The sequence below is a fragment of the Haliaeetus albicilla genome, chromosome 2 (assembly GCF_947461875.1).
Source record: "Haliaeetus albicilla chromosome 2, bHalAlb1.1, whole genome shotgun sequence".
NCBI lineage: Eukaryota > Metazoa > Chordata > Aves > Accipitriformes > Accipitridae > Haliaeetus > Haliaeetus albicilla.
The window spans coordinates 59,061,980-59,084,913 of record NC_091484.1 but is presented as its reverse complement, the minus strand read 5'-3'; the positions used below and the strand labels follow the sequence as shown (position 1 = coordinate 59,084,913).

The window sequence follows — 22,934 nt, the reverse complement described above, 5'->3', positions numbered from 1 at the left end:
TAACAAAACTGGGAACAGAACCAGGAACAGGACCAATAACTTGTAATTTCCAGAACTACACTCCACCGTCAAGTCTTGAGTCTTTGATAAAAAGATTTTTCCTCTTCCTGTGGTAAATGTATTTGACATTACTGAGAAAAACTGCACTTAATAATAAGCCAGGCCAAACATTTATTTAAACAGTAGCACTACTTTTGACCTTAGTAAACAAATTATCACAGTTTACTTTTTCTGTCCCTCTTTCACAAGATTGCACAAAGACTGAGACAAGATAATAACTGAAAGGGGTTTTTGTTTTCCGTATACATAAAGAAAGGATTGGAAGCAAAGCTCCAATTCTTGTACTGCAATCTAACTTTGGATACTCTAGGTGACTCAGGGAGCTACTAGATTTTTGGATGGTTTCCTGTTCTTGAACAAAATTCCACATTTTCAAATGTACTTAACCAAAGTAGAAATGTTAGCAAAATGATTGTGGTATTTGTCTATATGTATGCAGACGCAATCCTTTAATATAATTTTGCTCAAAGCGTGACAACAAAGTCTTCCCATGTTTCAGTTCTGTTCTCCAAGTGCTTCAGCTTATTTCTGCATATTGTTCACAGCAAAGACTATATGATTAAAGAATAAAAAGAAATAAATACTGCAGAGGAAGGTGTGCCTATTTTAAACTATAACCTCAAGCTCAGTCCAAGAGAATCATGTGAGATGATCAGTGAATTTGAAATCTAAATTATTTCATACCAAAAGGACAATGTGCAATTTGATCCAGTTTGCCTGAACTTTGGGCTTCGTAGCTGAGCTACTTGTGAAATGCTGCTGCTGTTTTTCAGAATGAACATGAAATGACCTATCAAAATAAAACAGAAAACAACTTTTCAGGTTGAAGAAAGAAAGTGTTTCTAAGGGTTTTTAAAGCATTCATGGCCTCCACTTAAAATCTAATTAAAAAGCAGGTGTATCTATTCTACTTCTCTGTTTCTAGGCCTGGCTTGTCTTACCTTCAGATTTGTTGCAGGTGTGATCCTGCAGAGGAGCTTGCTTCTGAAAAGCTGGTGCAAGAGCACTACTGGAACTTCTTACCCAGTCAAAGTCATCTGCATTTGCAGTTTCAATCCAGCCACAGCTCTCTCTTTCAAAGTCACATACAGCAGCTGAAAAGAAGTAAGAGACATTTTACTCATTCTCTGTACATAGCATTGCTAAACAGGCTTTGCACTATGAAAAGGAAATAAAATGTTTCTAATAAGTCACTGATATTCTAGAAGGAAGTCTAGGAAAGGGGCATGGGCAGGCAGAGTACAAGGTGGGGGATTTGTTTTAAAACAGTTGGGTAAAACAGCAGTCCCACAGAAACTACCAAACCATCATCATATGCAATGTATTCAGTAAAACAAGCCCTGCCCTCTAAAGGCACTGCAGCCAAAGCACTCAAAGCGGGTGAGGAGGCGGTGAAAACAGACTTCACAGTCCTCACATTACACAGCGAGCACACAGAGCAGTAACAAGCCTTCTGCAAGATCTTTTAGGGAATCGATGCTGGAGCCAGAAATCAAATCCCTTATTTCCTGAATCTCAGCAAGTATACCAATAATAACAAAACCCTTCCTCTAGTTATAATAGGAATTAAGTTAAATATCAGGTATTACTGAGACACTATGACATTGGTAAAAGGAGGAAATCTCTGAAACACAAATTACTGCAGTGAAAAAGATTTGAAAAACATATTCAAGCTGCATTCTTCAGTTCTCCATTTAAAAGAACAAAGATATTTTAGAAAATGTGTATAATGCAAAATAAAGGAAAGAAAGGAGCGGAAGGGTGTCGTGTATGAGCAAATGTAAATTGACAAATAGTTATTATGTTAAAATGAAGAAACATCAGGTTTTCTCTTCTGCACTTTAAAAAAAATGCTCATTAAATCACAAAATGGTATTTTTGAGTCCTGTAATTGTAACAGGCTTTTAATGGAAAACATTAGGAAAATTATTTCAAGATTTTTTTTAAGCAATAATTTATTAGTTATATATATAAAATAAATAAAAAAATATACAGACATGACTGTCAGAATCTACCATTCTTTTATAACATCGTTCCACAAGTTCCAGTGGCTATATCATTAAGGTATAGAAAATGGATATTTCAGAATCAAATGCAGTCTCTTGGAGAATATGATTACATAAATGTTTATTTATGGAAGATATAGGAGGAGTTTTGATTTTTTTTTTTTTTTTTAAGACCTGTGTCACATTAAGTTATACGTAATTTGTTAGAAAGAATGAAAAAATTACTAATCAGCCAAGTTAGCATTATTTTTGGTTAGGGCTTCTAAAAAGACAAGATTCTGTAGATTATTAAGCAAAGCACATAGAAATCCACAGTTAGAATCACAGAACAGAATCATAGAATGGTTTGGGTTGGAAGGGACCTTAAACACCGTCTAGTTCCAACCCCCCTGCCATGGGCAGGGACACCTACTACAGCAGGTTGCTCAAAGCATCATCCAACTGGGCCTTGTTGTTAATGCTGCTTCAAAAAAACCAAATCATTCCACAAATACGGAAGACCAAATAACATTTAAGAGATCAAATAAAATATGAATTCATTATACATACGGTGTATGTGGGTCAGAAATGTCAATGATAAAAAGATGTAGATCAAATGTGACAAAAAACAGAAAGAAGAAATTTTTTGATAGAATGTTTTGATAGTATAAAATGAAGACAAAAATATTTGCAAATATTCAGGGATCTAGTCATGATGGCAATGACTGAAAATCCACTGACAGAACATAATGATAAGAGAATATGGAGAGCTATTTCTGATTTGGTTTTTGTTTGATAGAAGAAACTGTCCCATATTCCCAGGAGAACAGCAACAAAGAACATGACAAACCTTGGACACAGATAGTTACACCAAAAGAGGCAAATAAACAAGATAAAACTGTTAAGTCTGAGCCCAGACTTCTTGCATCTGTAACTTGTAACAGAGGCAAAACATAAAAGAAAGGATGCACCAGACCATACATTTAACTTAAGCATGGATGAACACATTGAGATAAAATAACCTTGAAACCTTCAACTAAATCTCAAGCCAACTATTTAACACCTAGGGAAGATACAAGAATAGAGCAAGCCTGTAGAGCCTGGGTGAAATGGAGTTGGTTCTTGATGCTTGATAACACTTCAATTACCTAATTGTCCCATAACCTCTTTGACTGGCACTTCCATTTCAGACAGATTATCCAGAAAAAAAGGGTGTTGCTTGGGTACCTCTGTAGTTTCTTTCACAGTGAACACACACAAACTAATCTGCCTTCTCTCCTAGTACTTTATTGTCTGCCTTTCTCCTATTTCTTATCTTCTTACATGCTCTCTTTATACTCTAAGCATCAAGTGGCCCTATAGACTCTGCCAGGCTGTCTTCTCCTCATGTGTTTGAGGAATATGTTGCTAGTTTTCTTAAATTTTGTTTTGTCATCCTTACTGTGTTTTGACATTTAACCTACCAAAATTTGTCATCTTTTCTACCTTTTTCATTTGGACATTACTTCAGCTATTTGTTTGATGCTTTTTTACTTCTAATAGTATCCATGCCACCTGTATGGATATATTTTTCTTTGCTGCCCATTTTAGCATCTTTTTTAACACGCTCCCTCAATAATCACGAAGGAACCAAAGTCATACTGTGAGCATAGCATTTAATGGTAATGGGCTTTACTGATGTTTTGAAAAAGCTGCCTTTACATCTTCAGCAGACTTAGTTTTCTCTGAGCTGACTTGTTACCACAAGACACAAAAAAGAATTTAAGAAGTCCTGCTGAAAACTGTATTTAAAAACAGATGTTAAGACATTAGCATTTCTACAAGACTGCAAGTTCATCAATCTCTATATCCCGCAAAAATCTCTCCCTGTCTCTTAGCCCACGTATGTTTATGCAGAACACACCATAAAAAAATCCAGGTGAAGGCATATCATCATCATTAGTGGCTTACAACTTTTTTCTTTACTTAAAGGTTGTTTAAAAAGGCTTGAATGTGCCAATAGACTTTACTTTTTTTTTTTTAATCAGTAATTTTAAGATAAATTTAGGAACTTAGAGATAGATGTCATAAAGAAGACAGTCTTTAAATCTAGGAATGAAAACCAGTTTAACTCTGGACATACTCATCCTAATAAATTATTTTATACAGGGGGTTAATACAAACACACTGCAAAGTCTTACATCTGCCTTCCCATACTCATGTTTTCTATCACAGCTACTATTTGCTAATGCCATGATGTATACACATTCAAACAACACTGTACTTTGTAGGTGCACTGGGCTCATTTCTACAGTAAAAAAAATGAATAGTGGTCAATTAAAAAAAAATATTACAGAAGTTCATCAGTAATAAGCAATGCTAACTGGGAAAAAAGACAAAAACCAAGTTGCTGTTTGAAGGTCGAACACATTTGGTCTTCACAAAATTCCAGTTCAAGATCTCCCTTACCTCACTTTCCATCCCCAAATATTATATGCTATAGTTTTGGATAAAAAAAAATAAAAAAGAAAACTACTTCCACATAAACATTTAGAGTAAAAAGTTGAATGTTAACCTAATTTGCATGATGATATTCTCATATATATGAAATCACAGTTTAAATCCAACATTTATTTAGGACAGACAGATATTGTAATCTCCTGTAAGGATGGCTACAGGAAACAAAGCACTCCAGAACAATGTCTGCTGCTAATTTCTGTTGGGAAATCCACTGCAATAGCCATGAAATTGCAACAGACCTACTTGTGATTTCAGTCATGTGGGTTTTTTAGTAATAGACAAACGTGACTTGTCCATAACACATAGGCGTATATCTCTTATGAAATGAGGAAGAGTTTTGCATGTAAGAGAAGCAAAACAGGCAGAGGGAAAAGATTTTGATATAAATAAATCTAGTGATTTCACTGTGCACCTACACTTTTAACAAGCCAACTGCACTACATGTCTCCTAATACTAACTTAACTGTAGGACTTGTAAAGATTGAGATTTTTACAGGGAGAAATAAAATTCTGTGGGTGCACACACAACAGTAATCAACCCTGCATCTAACCTAAATATTGCCCACAAAAAATAACTGTATTGTCACATGTAATAGTTACAATTTCATTTTCTAAATAATATCAGAATAATCTTCACTACACAACGCTGATTTTGATGGCAGTCCATTCTGTGCAGTGAGGCAGATATGCAATTATCTAACTAAAGGCAGTTTCATTAACAGCATTTTTAAGTGAAATAGCATCAAAAACCACTGGTTTATTAAACCTGACATTTTCTGGAAATCTTTTGGTTCCTATGATACTGTCATTTGCAAATGCTTCTCAGGTTCTGAATCTAAGTGATTGCAGTGTATTGATATGGGAAATAGTCCTAAAGCAGTAAAAGCCTCCAAAATAATCAAATTACATTTGATTGACTTTTTCATTGGAAAGATAGCAAATTACATCCAAATCTCTCCTCCATTCAAAAACATTAATGAAGTCTGAAGAGAATTAAATCTCTTAAGCAACACAATAACCTGGTGATTTAGGCTGTTGGATACCCAGGTCCAGGTGAAATAAAATTAGAGAAATTTATGTATTCTTTAACAAGTGCTTGGCTTCCTACATCCATTAGAATGCTCCTTCTATATAACTGAAGGGGAAAGTTCCTGTTTTTATTGAACTAAACAAAGATAAGATCTGATGGTCATTATTCAGGTTAGCTTCTTTCTTACTCTGTGTTCTCTGACACTGAAGCTCATGCAATATTCATTGTCACACTGCATAATTTGCAAGAAACTGGATAGGCATAACTATACAACAACAAGATGTATTTTTTTTGCCCAGAAATATTACATAGACATTTGCTGACAGAAATAGAAAAGTTAGATGCATGACTTCTGGGTTCTACAGAAATTCTGAAAGTGTGCGTGGTCTCTGGCAGAAAAATGCCCTTGCTCTTCCCTCAATGTTCTTCCTTTCCACAGCTTATTTCCCCTTTTCCCTATTCCACAACCGTTCTTCTCTGACCTCTTACCTCACTCTTAGTCTTACTGGAAAGCTGGAAATCATCACCGTTTTTCCTCATTTCCCCAGAGAGCTCCTTGCTCCAAGTCCTCTCACATGGTCTCAGTTCTCTGCCACTTACTGCCATGCTTCATACTGACCCCTCCCAAACCATCACTGCTCCACATCTGTATTCTTCATTCCCATCTTCTCCTTGGTTTATTCTCTCTTGCCAAACTTTTAAGCTTTCATTATTGTTCTCTCTCCTGACACTGTATCATTGGCTCTGTGACCAGCTGGTCTTAATCCTTCCCCCCCAGCAGCCTGGGTCCTTCCCGCCCTGGCTTCCTCCAGCTCCCCAGTTACTTCTCTCCCACACCAGCAAGTGCAAGCAACGCAGCCTTTGGAGCTACTCCTTGTTCACGGCCAAAGGTGGTTTCCTGTCTCTGTAGATGGCATTGTAGTCCCGCTCCTTCCCCATTTAACTTCCTCAAACTGATCGTAAGTTTGCAGTTGTCTATGCACTTCCAGTCTTAGGTCCCTTCTCCAATTTACAAGCTGACAGTCTTTTCACTCCTTGAACTTAAGCCCATACTTATGATCTGGCTGTTGTTCCTGGCCTCACCTTTAAAAAACAACTGATTTGTCTGGCTGAAATGAAGGAGTAGCAAACATATAAGACAGATATGTCTTATATGCAAGATTTTGACTCTAAAAATGAGATTTTGGAAGAGTTGCCTTATAACCACAGAAGAATTTTTATGCTTTGGCGAGATTAATAATGGGTAATATGGGGAATGTTTCTTTAAATACTAAGGAAATTTTTATTACTTATACAAAGGTAGCCATTAGAAACCCAATAATGTTTATAGTTAAACAATTATGCCACAAAAGTAGTTTTTTAAGAAATGACACATGCGTCATTCCCTTTGCCTTCTAAGTCAAATTAAGCTACATAGAACTCTGTACTAACATATAGATTATGTCCAGTTTATTAATTACTTAAGACTAGCTTTATCATCCTTATGCTGCCCTAGATTGTACAACATAGAAATAATAACTATTAAATGCATATTTCATTTATAAAGACATAAATACAAAACAATATTATGTGTATATGTTATATTTTAATCCAAATGTAAATTATTTTATATTTATTTTTTATATAAACTCATATCATTATTCCTGATAATCCACACCATAAGTAGACAGGGGAAAAAAATACAAAATACAGAGCATGAAGGATGAATTTCCAAAGGTCAGGCAGAATACCAGGAATACATTCATGTTACCAGATCACTTTCCAATCTGATCTTATTCCCTATTCCATCATCATCATTCTTAGGTTGGAAAAGTGAGCATTTAGACTGCACGAAATGCATAGGATGCAGACCTTAGAAATTATACTGTACATTCATCTTCCAGAGAACAAACACACAATGTGATAGGTATGTTAGGTCACTGCTGTAAATCTGCAGCTTGTAAATGGCAGTCACTTTTCTGTTCTGCTTTAATGCGTGGAAGTCATATATAATACTTTATAGCCATAGTAAATTCTTCAGCTGTAGAAGAAAAGCCGTGAGCTAATAGTCAGGAGTAGCAGCGCTCAAGGAAGAGAACATTTAATATCTTTTTTTTTTTTTTTTTGGTTACTTTTCTCAAATAGTCAGGATAAATTTGAATGATTTTTTCAGTCCAGGATGTGTTTTTGTAAAATGCAACTAGAAGAAAGAATAATCTCAACAAGTGGCAGTATCAAGAACATGAATGTGGTTCTAAGACCAAAGTGGAGCAAACAAATTCACTGACTGAGTCTTGTATAGGAAGAGAAGTAACAGTTTATTGCATAATGGGAAGCTCAGAAATCTACACTGAGATAAGGAAGACAGTCCAAGAAGTGGAGATCTTCTACTGAATTCTTCCAGTTCTGACAGAAAGAGCAACTCATTTGAGAGGTAATGAAAATCAAGAGATGACTCAAGGATTGATGCTGAGAGATGAGAAAATTGCATGGAGACCCTGCTTGCTCAGTGGACTTAGTGGAGCCAAGCATCTAAGGAAACCATCTTGCTGGAATTTAAGATAAAAAGATTTAAATGAAAACTATTCTGAAAGATATTTTAAGCCCATGTAACATTTTTGCTTGGTTCTCATACCAGGAGGAAAAACTTACATTAACAAGGTTAAGGAGCATACAATCACCAGCAGATGGAACATCATGGGAAAAAAATGTTAATATTGATGAAAGGAACAATGTAGTTGTAGGTGGTGAAGTCAACAAAACATCTGTGCTTAGCCAAGCTAAGAAATTAGGAAAAGTAGCTGAGACAAAATGAAATACTTGCATCCAATTGCAAGAATATACCTAATAAAACGTAGAAAGTAATGGTACACTACATAAACATGAAGATGGTGAAATACCATTTGAGAAGAATTATAATAGCTATTCTAATGCTGTAGACTACCAGACTAACATGCTGAAAGGCAAGTTTATTGCTTGGAAACGGTCAACTTGCCAAACTACTTGCAGAGACATTTGTGTACCTACATTCTGCTTCCCACATTACAAGCCGCAGTGCTAGCGCACACTGAGCCAACTCAGCAGTACAACAATGATTTATAAGCAAGCAATATATTTGGAGCGAATATCACCGTAAATATAAAGGCTCCATAGTTTAACCTTTAGCATGGCATTGTTAATGTATCATCTGGGCAAGTGAGACTTAGGTATAACAGAAGTTTATTCAGTCATATAATTAGAGAAAAAAGAAAATCAGTTGCCATATAGGAAGCTTGTGATTAAGGATAATCTAGGACTGGTTAAAACCTAACTGGACATTTGTATTCACTCTTAGGTACAACGTTGTCATAGAAACACAGGCTGAATAGCTAAAAGGAAGGCTGTTTTGAAATATAAATAACCATTTTTGAAGTGAAAACAGTAGATTTTAGTTTTCTTGATTAAAAGCTACCAGTTAACTGCTATCCCAGAGCAGTGAAAGGAATGTTGCATACAACTAAATGTATTTAGAAAGTTTTTAATTAAACTGCAGATTTGGAAGTCTTGTTATTTGGCCAGAGAACAAAATCCCAGTGTCCGAGTTTAAGGGCAGTGGGAGAGCAATCCAGACTGTCATAACCCAATAATACATAGGAAGTGTAAGCACATTTTGAGAAGAAGTAAAAAAACCATGAAGTAATTAAAAAAGCAGTAGAGTATAGTAAGAGTTTTAATGTGAGCAACATGGGCAGGGAGGGAGTAAAGTAGTAAAAACTCTTCTCAGTGGTACACAGTGAAATGAGCAGAAGCAATAGGCACTTGTGGTTGTTGTACTGTCAGGGTGGTCAAACACTGGAACAGGTTGCCCTGAGCAGCTGTGTAGTCTTCATCCGCAGAGATATTCAGAACCCGACTGTGTAAGGTCCTGGGCACTCTGCTCTGGTGGACCCTGCTTTAACTGGATGAGCTTCAAGGACCACTCCTAACCTCAACTATTCCACGGTAACAGCAGAATTTTTTCCCCAGCTTCACTCTGGCCCACAAGAGGAAAGATAATCTGCCTAGTAAACATTTAATAGTTATCTCTGGTTTTAGCTAATCGGACAGTTACCTAATAAAACAGAATGCAGTTTCCTGACTTAAAGCTTTGTAGTTTTTTGGATACAAATCTTTCTAAACAACTAAACCACGGCACACCACTGTTGTAGCCAAGAAAGATTGGATACTAGAACTGCAGAGAAATTGCATGAATACAAATAGAAGCTGTAATTATTTCATTTATCTGCTAAAAGTCAGATAGATTTTTGTTTATCTGAGCAACACCTCTCAAATTTCCTAATAAAAGCTATAAAGTATAAGCATGGATTTTGGATTGTACTAGCATCTGTGAAGAAGTTTATGCTTTGTGATGCATAACACAGCACAGTCAGAAAATACTATAAGGATCTTGTCTACAATATTTCTGTTATTTGTGGGAATGCTAGAAACCATCATGCTCTATTTAAAAAAAAAAACAAAACAAACCACAAAAACAAACCCTGAACTAAATATTGCTCATGGCAACTCCATTTGAAAATGCATCACGACTTTTATAGCATAGTTGATACTTTAATGCAAAAGCGAGAGACGCATTTTCAAAGATGGAAAATATAACCATGATTTGTTATGCAAAGCAGGTAATTGAATTAATCAGAAAGACTTTTGAAGCTACATATTAGAGGCCCTGAAACATTTCCAAGCTCCCTTTTTGCTGTACAGTGGAGTGGGGCTCAGACACATCACCTCCCTCTACTTTCCCACGTGTTAGTTTCCATGCAGAGAAAACCCAGCCACATCAAAATTAAGTATACAACACATACCATTTGAATGTGAGTCTGGACCACTGCATTTTTCATGTTTCCTGTCTCACTGTTTCTCAGGTCTAATTGCAGGACCATCTACCCTTTAGGAAAAGGCATGTCACACAGTGATGCCACAGAATTCCCAAGTTTGCACAAGTGTAATGTATTTTCCTCACATTTTTTTAGCATAAATTTGTGAGAGCATGTGTGCAAAAGTGTAAGCACAAGCTCTTTTTGGTTTATTTTACAATGGCTTCCTGAATCAGCTTTTGATATCTCACAGATTAAGATTTTATTCAGTATAACACAGTACCTGACATTTAGCATCTTAAGAGTTATAAAATAAAATGCGGTATTTTAAGCAACACTTTCTACTAAATAATTAATCAAAGACCTTTCTTCTGGTTTTAATGCTAAGAGGGAAGTAGTTGCTACAGAAAATAAAAGAGGAAAAATTCAGAATAGAATCAAGATGAAATAACTATTTCTCAAGAGCTTTTAATTAAATTACAACGTTTATGAAGTCATGAAAGCCTGGCAAATAAGACAAACAAACAGTCACAGGAGCCTAACAACCTAGATTTTTTAATTTTCACTTACGGCACTTAGCTTCATCATGGCTATTTGAACAGTCAGATGTAAAATCACAAAATTTGTCAGATGAAATACATTGTCCATCCTCACATGAAAAAAGTCCCGGTGGACAGTAATAAGATGAAGAATTAGCATCTGCAAATTCGGTTTCCCCTTAAAAGTCAGAAAAGAAAATAGAAATAAAAACATATATTTATAAAATTCTAAGTGCTTTTTATCATCTTTGAATATAGTAATGTACTCAGCATAAAGAACACAGCATCACCTATGAAGTGAGATAGATTATATTATGATTGATAAGATACACAGCTGATATTAATGTCTGATGCTTTTACACTAAGTTTTTTTTATCAAAACCACCTAAAAGTTACACATCCAGGCTCCAGTTTAGAGGCGAGGTGCTGTGTAGAGCACCCTGCTGTTACCCCTGCAGTCAGGAGCAGGTCTTCCACAAAAGCTTTCTGCTGTAGCAGTGGTTTCTCTGCGTTCAGCTCAGTGAATGTTCCAAGAAGCCAAAAGTTTGACATTGCACCATTACTAGCTTGTACCTCAATCTAGACATTAGAAAACACCCCTGATTTCAATGAATGGGGAAACAAAAAGCCAAGGACTACTGGTTTTACCTCAGTAGATTTATTGAAAGAGACCAAGTGAGACAAGTGACATGCAGCTTTTCATCTTTTTTGTTTAACTTAGCTTTTTTAGATACTCATACTGCTACCCAGACAAAGCTTGTTTTAAAACGCACTGCCCTCTAAAAATAATATCTTTGTGACCGATGGGTGAATAGGGGGGTTGTAGGGAAAATAATTAAAACAAATTAATGTTTCTTCAAATACCTAGCTACTGTCAGTCAGCCTGTGCATAGGCATCAGAGAAGCCTTAAAAACAAAACACTGAAGTTTTCTGTTATACCTTTAAATTTTCCAATAAAGAAAAAATTCAGACATCTGCTGTGTATAACCCATCAGCATTACCACTGACTGCGCATGTGTCCATGCCTTTTTAAAAGAGTAGTCATGAATAGTCAAGAGGACCAGAAGCAGCAGTCTGACAGAAGGTTACGTTATTTTATATTTCCATTCATTGGCACTTCAAGACTACAGAGTGTGAGTACACAGACAAGTTTGGTAGGAACTTACTGTATGTTAGGTATTTGACAGTAATGATGGGAGAACCCTCTTGCCCTAAAGATAATGCAGTGGAATTTGCTCTTCAGTGGAAGGTATAAGATGCTTTGCTTGTCTCTGCAGCCAAGTGTAAATGTGGGCAGGTGCTATGTAGTAAGTGGTATCTGGAAATTCCCACCACAGCTCACTTTGCAGAACTGGTGCAAACTACTTAGCAGCTACTGTGTAATACAGGATGAAAGTCTTTTTTCCTCAGATGATCCCCTACATTCTTAAAGGTATCTTGAAGTTGTCAGTCAAATCACAGTTATACTTAACAGATATTGGGGAAAACTTGTTGAAAACCACAGAACTTGCCTTCACTTTCTCGGCTGACACCTAGAAGTGATTTATTCACAACTCCACATTCCTCTGTTATACTGATGTCATCAACAGCAACAGTAGCATTTTTTGTTAGAATAGTAGCTCGTAAAATAATCTGTAAAGAAAAATAAATAAGCTAGCTCATTAAAGGTGACATGATAAAAAGACATATATATATATTCCTTTATAATTTATGACATCTGCACAGGAAGTAAATACCACCTACAACCAACTCCAAATACCAGCCAGCAAAAACTACAATTGAGATTTGATCAAAGTCAGAAGTTTACTCCTCAACTGTCAAAGCCATAACTACCTTTACTTATGAAAAGTTATGCAACCCAGATGACCTTGCTTCAGTCTAAACTGGTAAAAGCCATCACTACTTGAATGAATTGTCTTCCTGCTGGAACTGTTAAAAGTTATACTTCTTTTTAAATGAGCTTTTCAGGGTTACCAAATATGATGGTTAACATATCCATTTAATTGTGTTCATCTATATATTATGCCTGCTGAAGTCAGCAACATGTGGTACAGTAAACGTAGGGATTGTAAGGATACGTTTGTAAATACAAAGAAATATTCAGGAGATCATAAAAGGAAGTAAAGTTCAGTCATAACTTAGCAGTAATGAGAATTGAGTGCCCTTTCTTTTAGACCATTTTATAAATGTGACATGGATTGAAGAGACCAAAACCGGAATTTTGATTTGCTGAATCCTTATATTTGAGTTTCTGATTCCCCCAACAGTTCCTTTCTAAGTTTTAGTAAAGTGTAGCAGCCTGAGAGTATGTCAAAATAAAATTAAACTCAAAAACTGCTAATTGTTTCTGTGCTCAGTGCTGCAAATTGAAGTATCTGCACTTCTGCCTTAGGCCAACAGACTTAGGCCTTCACTCTGATCAGCAGTTTTTGTAGCAAGTTCATTTTTTTAAAAGCTATTACACTATTGTTACTTGATTTTTGTTACAAAAAGGTGATTCTAATGCATACAATGATGACGTTCTTTAACAGCTACATCTGTTTAAAGAGCTGAATAGAATTCCTTTTTGTATGAGCATTAAAGAATAGAAATTCTCTTTTTATATTTCCTTATAAAAGTAAATTAATTCAAAATGTCAAATTAGAATAACTTTTGGAAAGCAATGTAAAAGTAATTTCCAATTACCTGAAAAGGTAAGTCCTCAGCTGCGCTTTCTACAGGAATATTTACTTTTGTCCACTGCAACTCAGGCAATCCTGAAATGTCACGCAATTTTTCCAAATTTCCGTCCAATGCAGTTCTCTTAAAGACAGAAAGCTGGGAATCCTGAGATAACCGGTGCCAAAATCTTACCTGTTGAAAGAGTTTTTAATGAAACACTTTAAAAACTATATCATCAATCAGCAATAAATTCAGTACCAACTCATATACATACATTATAACACAGAATGGCATGACAGGTCTAAACACAGCCTTGGCATAAAAGAGATGTATGAAACTATGACACATTGAGGAGAAGTATTATGTCTAAAGATAAAACCATAATTAAAAGTAAAGCTTATTTTTAAAACTTACTTTTAACTTGTATCTATCAACTGCTGCAGACTGACTGATATGAGCTCCCTTAACTCTTTTTAGCTTAGTAAGGACTTAGAAACTTCTCAAAGATTATTTTTCTTCACAAATGCTGATAATAGGACAGGTTCATAAGTATGTTAATCTCAGAAGTGCAACAGTTGAGGTACCTGAATGAAAGAAACCTTATGATCTTGTATTTCCACAATCAACACAAATAAAAACTATCTGACGACAGATGTTTAAAATAATCTATTGATCTCCTGAAACAAGTGGATTGATTGGGAAGAAGAAAGAACAACTCTAGGTGGGTGAGGCTACAAAAAACTGCTAGACAAGCAGAAAAGATCAGAAAACAGTAGAATATCAGTTCACTATGCCTCCTCTGCAAGACAGAGTAAGCCTGACGCTTTTTTTTTTTTTAATACTACCCCAACAAAAATTCAGCTCAGAACTGCAGGGAAAAAACAGGATTTTTCAAAGACTAATTTTTTTCCTTCCCCTGAGTCCTTTCTCCTTCTTTACACCGTAGAAGACTAAAATTTCTTCAAGTGCAGACTCTTTACTTCCCTGCAAAAGCCTTGATAATACTTAAATCTTCATGAAGGTAAAACAAGAGCTGTAAAAATAGTTCTTCCTACCCAGTTCTCTGCCCAACTTCGTATGATCTTACACCGTGAATCTTGGATCATCGCACTACAGAGAGAAAGTTTCCTTTTATTTTTTTCATGTTATATCAACTTTTAAACAGAGTTAAAGAATACAGATCATTTGAGTATTAGCCCAAAATGGAACTTATGTATTTTTTTGCAAGACAATAACAAATATGAGAAAACCCATCTTTAGCCTCAGGACAAACACAGATGCATGTGTTAGCCAGCTTTCAGTTAGATGTGAGACAATTCAAGTTTTTTGAGCAACACAGCTGACACAACAGGCTGTACAGGTCATGGAAAGGCATTATATTAGGGACTGCAACAAGCAAAACAGCCTTAGAGGTAGTGGTGTAATTTTTACTTAATTTAATTGATTGTGAAGTAACGCAAATTTGTAATCTCTGAGAAAAAAAGAAACAAACACTTCAACTTGAGCAAACACCTTTCCTCCCCCTTCCCCAGGCCACTTTAAGTCAAACACTTAGCCTGCCTCCTTCCTAGGCTTAGTTTCCCCAATTTTTGCTGCAGGTTACACTCAGTCTGGCCCAATTCCATTGATGAAGCAACAGGTGGAGCAGGAGGTTGGGCACGTGAGTAATGATTTTGTTCTGCTGTTCTCTACATGTTCCCCTTCTCCAGTCATTACTTCTTACTCTTCTTCCCCTGCTTCAGCTCAGGGCTTTGACAGGCCACAATCCCTCTGGGGTGTCCCCACCCCAGCATGTGTTGCCCACAGCCAGACTCTTTGGGGTGTCCCTGACCCAGCATGGGGCACCCACAGCTGCAGTCCTCTCAGAGCCATACGTCCTCAGCATGGACCACCTCCTTCTGTGGTATGTCTCCAGCTCTGTCCCCAACAATGTCCCCTTCCACACCTCTCCTCCTTGTTTGTCCCCAAAAGAATTTTTTTTTTTTTTTTTTTTTTTAAGAGAAATGGTAGTTTAAGAGTACCCAGGCTCTGAGAGGAGTCTTTTCTTAGTAAATTATCACTTTACAGTCTCTGTTAAAGCTGTGGATGGTTAGCGTGCCAAGGAAGTCGAAGAACAAGATTGATGAATTTGAGAACTCTTTACATTCATATCATTGACTAATAATCTGAAAATCATCATGCATCTGGATTCACTACCTTTCACTTCTGGCCCTGAATTTAATCCGTAAAATTGGCAAATACACTAAAGACACAACATCTGTAACCTGTGAAGGGAGAGTTTCTTTTTGCTTGTGTTACATAATACAAGGTAGATCAGGGCTTAGGTAATATTCTTGTTACAACACACTGTTACTTTTTAGTATCTTCTGGCTTCATGGCTAGTGGACTTGTCTCTCAATTTCCCATTGCGTTTCTTTTTTCCCCACTCATGAAAATTGTATTCTATAAAATAATCTCAAGATTTATTAATAAATTAAAAGACTTTCATGTAACTTGTTTTCCCCACCAGAAAGCTTAAGGAATACAAGCAGGTATACAAACACTTTTCAAAATGAGCTGTTTGAAGAACTACACCCTAAACAATCTAGATGTAAGGTTTATCAAACAGCTTTTCAGACAAATTTGTGTTCTCATTACATAAGAAATAAAATTACCCTCCTTCTCTATGTCTGCATGTTCTACTTTACAGAGACTACTGTGTCCATTAAAGCGCCATGAACAAAGATCTAGGACTAGAAATTTGCTTCTACAACTCCAAAATCTTGAGCTAAATGAAGATGTTTCCTAGCTAACATCTACAGAAAGACTCAGCTACAAGAAGCTGCAGAAAGAAGTTACTTCTAAGCCTCAATTAACCAGTAAGGCACAATATAAAACTGTTATCCCTTAACTACAATTTTCTTCCTTTTTTTTTTTTTTTTTTTAATAACTGGAGCCAAAGAACTTGTAAAGCTATTAATAAACATAGAACTCTTTATGTAGATCCTTTTATCCTCTCAGTGGGACATCCAACAGAGGGCAACATCTCACATTCATACGCAGAGAGCATAACACACCAATACACATTCTAATGAGCAACCCCTACTCCTTGCTCTTTCCCAGAAATAAAAGTCTGCAGGGAAAATGTGGCAGAAAGCCAGGCTTCCAGTCTTCAGAAACACTCTCTTTTCCGACATGTATAGCTGGATAAGAACTTACCCTAGTTTTTGTTGAATCTGGGATCTTTAAAAACATTCAATACGTGCATACTTAAAATTAAAAAATGGTTTACATTCTGACTTTGAACTAGAGAAATATATGTACATCCCCACTGTATTCATATTTATTTTGAATGCAGACCAAACTCTGCAATAGTTCTAACCAGAATGATTCATTGTTTCACATACCTGCTGTGCCCAGTTCGCCCTAAGGGGTTCTAAGATAAATTAATCTGAACCTGAAAGGTGCTTATCTACTCAGGATCAAAGTCTACAAAAGAGATACGAAACTGCCTGAACAAATGCACTGTGTGTACAAAGCCTGTTGGTATCCCAGGAGTGATGCAACACGCAGGGCCCCGATGGGATGCTGTGAGGCCACCTGTGTTCCCTGCAGCAGCGTTCTGCTTGATTTCATTCTGCGTCTATTTTATTTCTGATTCTTTACAACACTAAGAAGCCATGTGAAGATTAAGAACTGAAAGACTGTATTAAATGACAGCAAGGTGTCGTTCTCAAGTTGTTTAAGACTTCTCCTTTTCCACTGCAAGTTGCAACCGTTCCGCAGAGATCTGGGAACTCACTGATGTGCATAGTCCAAGTCAGCTACAGTCTCAAGCACAAAAGGTTTATCTAAGCCAACACTTGTTTCAGGTCCCTTACACTAGAAAAAAAAACTAAGAAGCCTAGAACCTGCTGGAGTAAAATTCTGCTATTTGTTGGGCCTTCTAAGTGCAGTTCCTCCACACATTGTTTTCTGACATTTTTATTTTTGAAAAAAGTTTTCCTAAGTGAAATTACACTTCTGTTCTATATTGAGTCTGAAAAATTAAGCAACCCATCCAAATTTTATTTTGTTTCTCTAAAGCCTCTTTGTGCCACTGAACACAATAAAATTATTTTGGCAAGATTTACCTATCTTTTCCTCTCTGTGACTTCTTAAACCAGGAGGTATTATGCAGTAGCAGAAAAATCATAACATCATAACTACGCAACTTAGCTTCTCCTCACTATGGCATAAGCTTTGAAAAGTTATGGAATAGAAAACAAAAAAAGCTTCAGAAAAAAACCCCAACAAACTTATAAAACTGTACAGCATCTAGTCATTTTATTCAGCGGCCAAAAGTACAGATAGAAATACAGTTAGGAATGTTTTCTTGTATGTATATTTCTGTGATAATATAATTATATATATTTAAAATAGTTCTTCAAGTTCTGTTTTAAAAATACATATTTTGTTGAAAATTCCAACATTCTGATTATAAAACTGTATTTTCATCTTTCATACAAGTCTTTTCTATGTTTTAGCACTCCTGACCCACTTTTTTCAGGTAGCTTTCTAGTTTCTCAGATCAACAGCCATACTGGCTGGTTGCTTTTGCATTCCCCTGCAGAGCCACAAGACAGCCGACAAAAAAAAAGCATTTCAAGGTGAACTCTCAAGTACTGCACTGATCAGCTTAAAAAACATCCTCCTCAAACCATCAATCAAAATTTAGTACGTGTCTGGAGCGTGGTAGCTAATTCTCTCCAGTCACACCAACATAGTTAATCTATATAGTGACTTCAAACCACAGGTCTCCTGTTATGGGACATTGCATATGTGAGTCTTTCCTGCCTATAAATGACAGCGCGGCTCTTCATCAGCTTTTGCTCAAAGGGCAGGCTGCTTTGACCGTCAGTTGATATGGCCCTGATATTGTTGTCCAGCTAGGTTTGTCACAGCATACAAAAACCTGAAGCATAACCTTAAATCTGAGTCACCTGGTGGATGCTTTGGAAAGAATAATAATCAGAGAAAAATTTGGCAGCAAAGCAGTAAAAACCCTGCTGCATCTCCCTCCTCCGAAAGAATTAGTCTGTAACTCCTTCACTGGTATTGAAACGGAGCCAGTTTTTCAGCAGCAACACTTACAGCAAGAAAAATACCGTATCTACACATCAGGTGAGTGATAGCTTACAAGGGTGGGGACAGTTAATATCAAACTGTTACCTGACAGCAGGAAAGCCCAGGGAACAGCTTGACAAGGAAAGGGCTCCCCAGATGAGACGTGGCCATCTTTGTGTTCATCTGATGTGATCCATTGAAGTAAATGAATGCTCCTGTAAACAAAAATCAAAGAAATATAAGAAATATGTCATGCTCCAATAGCAAATAGCTACTTCAGGTAACTATGTGCTCCATGAGGCACATAAAGCTTATTCATAAAAGTACACAAATGAAACAACTTTGCCGTCAGTTCAGTCTCTGTGGATAACGAGGAGGGTCTTGTAACAGGCTGTGACAACCACTGTCTAGGGAAAGAAAAAATAGAATTGCTAAGCGCTCCTGCTTCTTTCCTCCGCAGTAAAATTAACATGACTGAGTCCAAAGCTGAGGAAAGAGGGAGAAAGAAAAAAGGGTATTTGGGCAGCCATTGCTAAGGCTCCCCTGTTGTGGTGCCTGCAAGCACTTAAACCTGACAAAGTAAATGCAGAGCCCTGCAAAGGGAGTTCAGAAGTTGCTTGTGAGGGCTTTACTGTGCAGACCCGCTGGATGTGTTTTTCCACCTGCCCTCTTCAGGCAGAAACCTTAGACCTCCATCCTCCAAACACTACAACTACTTCCCACCACCTTCCCACGGTACCCATCCGCTCTCCGCACAGGCTGGGGAGAGCGAAGGGACTGCGGGAGCTGCAACACAGAGCACCCTGGAGATCAAAGAGCACAGACTTCAGCTGGAATCCCTAAAGGACGCATTCTAATTGGCTTAAATAATGTTTCAAACAGGATTTAGAACAAAAATTAATTTCCTTTAGGGTACAGCATTCACTCTCAGGGCAGCCCAGCCAGTTTTAAGCATGCTAACAATGTTGCAGACCATGCGAGCCAATGGAATAAGCTATATTTTCTCATGGGGTCCACAGACTTGACATTGTTGTCTGTGCTAGTGGGGATGAAAGCTTAATTAAAGATCTAATCTGAACTCTGGCAAACGAACTGCCTTTGGATTTGAACTACAGCAGATGTGCTTCAGACAAAGGTAGGAAAGGATAAACATCTTCAAGGGGCCCTAAAGCAGCATATTTTGAATGCCGTCAGTGCTGCCTTCACTGAATACTGAGACTTTTTCATGAAAGTCTATGCAAAACAACACTAAAGGCTCAGTCTTGTTTGCGCATCGATATTACACATATTGCCTTACATCTTGGAAAATCAGCTATTGTGCTGCCACAGTCATACTCCTTAGCCATTTATTTCCCATGGATACGTAATGAAGCAGAGGGTTAGGTCCAGCCCCACATGAATAATTGCATCGCTTTAGCAAGGCTGGCACAAAGAGGTGACCGTTACAGCTCCTTGTACAAACAGGCGTGCTGTGCTCTGCAGCACGAGGGAAGCTCCCCTCATTGGAATGCAAGGGTACTTCAAAGGATCTTCTTTTAATTTGCAGCTGAGGCTCTACAGTAGCCTTGTTAAGATCTTCATTAATCAAAATTTGCTGCTGCCCTCCCCAGGAGAGAAGAGACGAACACTCTGCAGTACCACAAGCAACTGTTGCAACCGGAAGGACCTTGATTTAACGTCGGCAAGAACTTGCTCAAATTATGGAAGCCTAATGGTAAAGCTGTGATGTGGCTGTAGCAGGAACAGTGATATATGGGTGCAAAACCCCCTCAGAAAGACCTTTGCACTACCTTATACGGGGAATGCATCATTACCGGCCTTGAGAGGTGCTGCATGGTAACCTTAAGATCTGCTTGAGGCTTCAACCTGCAGCAACATATAAAGATGTGAACCTATCTTGTAATAATTCAGGTATCAAAACAGCTTAAGTGCAGCAGCACATAGTTCCTTATGGGCTAATTTAACATGCTGCTTAGGCTGCAGAGCAGATGTTTCTACCAGCAGCCTTCATTATGACCACATTACACCTCAAATCTCACCAGCACCTAGAATAACCCACATGGGGAAGACACAGGCATATCGGTGCCCTTCTTCAGAGCTGTGAGAGTTTGGAAGCTGTGGCACAGTAATGTTTGCAGACAATGCAGTAATGCAGATGCAGTGCCACCCTACAGAGACAATAAAACGAAATATCGAATAGCTGCTGAGAAAGTTAATAGCAACTTTAGTGCACTTCATCATTTGGGGACCAATGGAAAAAAAGGCACATGATTGTGCAGTTAGAGTTATTAAATAGCATGCACACACATACTTGCACCCCACTAGGGTTTGCTCAGGCAACTTTTAATCCTGGAATTCCTCTACTTTTGAATGCTCAAGGTGGAATACTTAATATTTCGTTCCTTTAACACGAACATGGGAGAGAAGCGTGGAAGTCTGGCTGTAAGATAATATACATCATTAAAAAAAATTATCTTAAAGGGGTATTGGACTATAACCCAGATTTTAACGTAAACAGTGTAAATAGATACATTTTGATAAAATTAAAGTCACAGAACATTTGCCAACATTATCTGACAATTACAAACATGCTCTGCAGTTTTAGTTTTATGCAGTATGCTGTAGTAATGCTTTCATTTTGGAAAAATACTTTAAAACAGCCCTCCACTGGAATAACCTTTTTCCAGCTGAATACATTGTATGGCAACTATAGGCTGAAGGAAGAACACCAGTTCAAAGGATATTACACTCACTCTATTTTTCCAAGACAAAACTTACTAATTTACCTGCACTATAATAATAATGATGATGATGATGATAATGATAATAATAATAACAACAACAATAAATCTCACCACGTCCAGTATTAGTTGTATGACCTCTGCCAGGGAGTCTCCTGTCAAGCGGAGCCTGTTCTTTCATTCTGTTCCAGTCAGCATCACCTATGCTTAGTGGCTTCCACCCGCAGAGGTCAGTCGCAAAATCACATATAGTGTAATTAGCTGTTGTAAGAAGAACAACAATAAGAGAACATTAAGTTGAATTTCATGCAATGGTTTAATGCTGCAACTATGACTAATTTGTATTTGGATATACAAGGAGTCTTAAAGAAGCACTGGTATGGTTCGCTGAAAGCCAGATTATTTAGATGGACAGAAAGTTCTAGAATACAGGTAACAGATCAGGCAGGCCCTTCCCTTCTTAATCAAACTCAGAACCATGAAGGAAACCACCTGTAAGAGAATAAACTATATCATATTAAAGATGAGACCTGTACATAGGCTGCTGATAGATTATGAAAGTAATATATATTTTTAAAAGATGAATTCTACTGGAAAGTTAATTATGAATGTGTGGAAAAAATCAAATGTATTTAGTGCTTTAAATACACTGAAAACAAAGAATACTTAAACTTTCACTTAATTTGTTTTTGAAAATGAGATTTAAATTTATGAATTATTTAGGTCTCCTAGAAATTTTTATTGCCAAGTAAAAGACCATTTTCTCAGTCAGTATGGATTAGACCAACTTAAACTGTAACAGTATCATACATTTTTCCATTTCTTGAGTGCAATTAATTATTTTGATAAGAAAATAGTATAATCTGAGAGTCTTCTTTCCGAGTCCAGAACAGCTTCACAAAGCACTACAGTTAGCTCTTTGGGTCACTTATCACAGTTGTAAACATTACTTTTGAACTGTACTTGGCACTTTCTAGACTTCATGGCACATTTATCCTATCATATCAGCCTCAGATATGGTTATACATATTACTCGAATTTTCAGATTGTACAAAACCAAAATGAAATGCATCTTTGCTGAAGCACCATGGCAGTAGAGCTCCATAGTAAAGGTCTTCCTGATATAAAGAGGTTATCTGAGCAGTTAAATCTTAAGGTACAAAATAAATCACAGATATCGGTACCTCTTATCTGGATTCACTATATACATTAAAATTCAATGGAGCATGCTTTTCTGTTTAGTGCAGTATATTAGTTAAACACGAAACTTGGTTAACTTATTTAATTACAGAATTCTCATGCTTTTGACAAGGTACCTTGTTAATTAGACTTCAATTGCTAATACATTAAGGTAGAATATGCAAATTGATATGCAAGACTAAGCTGTTTTGCTGTATGGTAATTAATACTACGTCTAGGCATTGTGCTTTCCTCAGCTAAGTAGTCTTGAGAGAACCAATGTGGCACAAAAAAGCAAACATTCTTTACTTAAACATCTCTTTCC

The 22,934-nt window shown here is 36.9% G+C and overlaps 1 protein-coding gene across 1 annotated transcript in view; it reads right to left on the bottom strand.

The window, feature by feature from the left end:
• The window catches only part of MALRD1 (MAM and LDL receptor class A domain containing 1), a 289,291-nt gene that overhangs the window by 226,010 nt on the left and 40,347 nt on the right, over positions 1-22,934 (bottom strand). Inside the window, exons 10-15 of the mRNA XM_069776612.1 lie at positions 21,545-21,691; positions 18,795-18,904; positions 13,629-13,796; positions 12,455-12,575; positions 1,002-1,154; positions 745-850 (exon numbers count right to left, since the gene is read on the bottom strand). Of these exons, the coding sequence (XP_069632713.1) occupies positions 745-850; positions 1,002-1,154; positions 12,455-12,575; positions 13,629-13,796; positions 18,795-18,904; positions 21,545-21,691 (805 nt within the window). The remainder of the gene's footprint in view (positions 1-744; positions 851-1,001; positions 1,155-12,454; positions 12,576-13,628; positions 13,797-18,794; positions 18,905-21,544; positions 21,692-22,934) is intronic.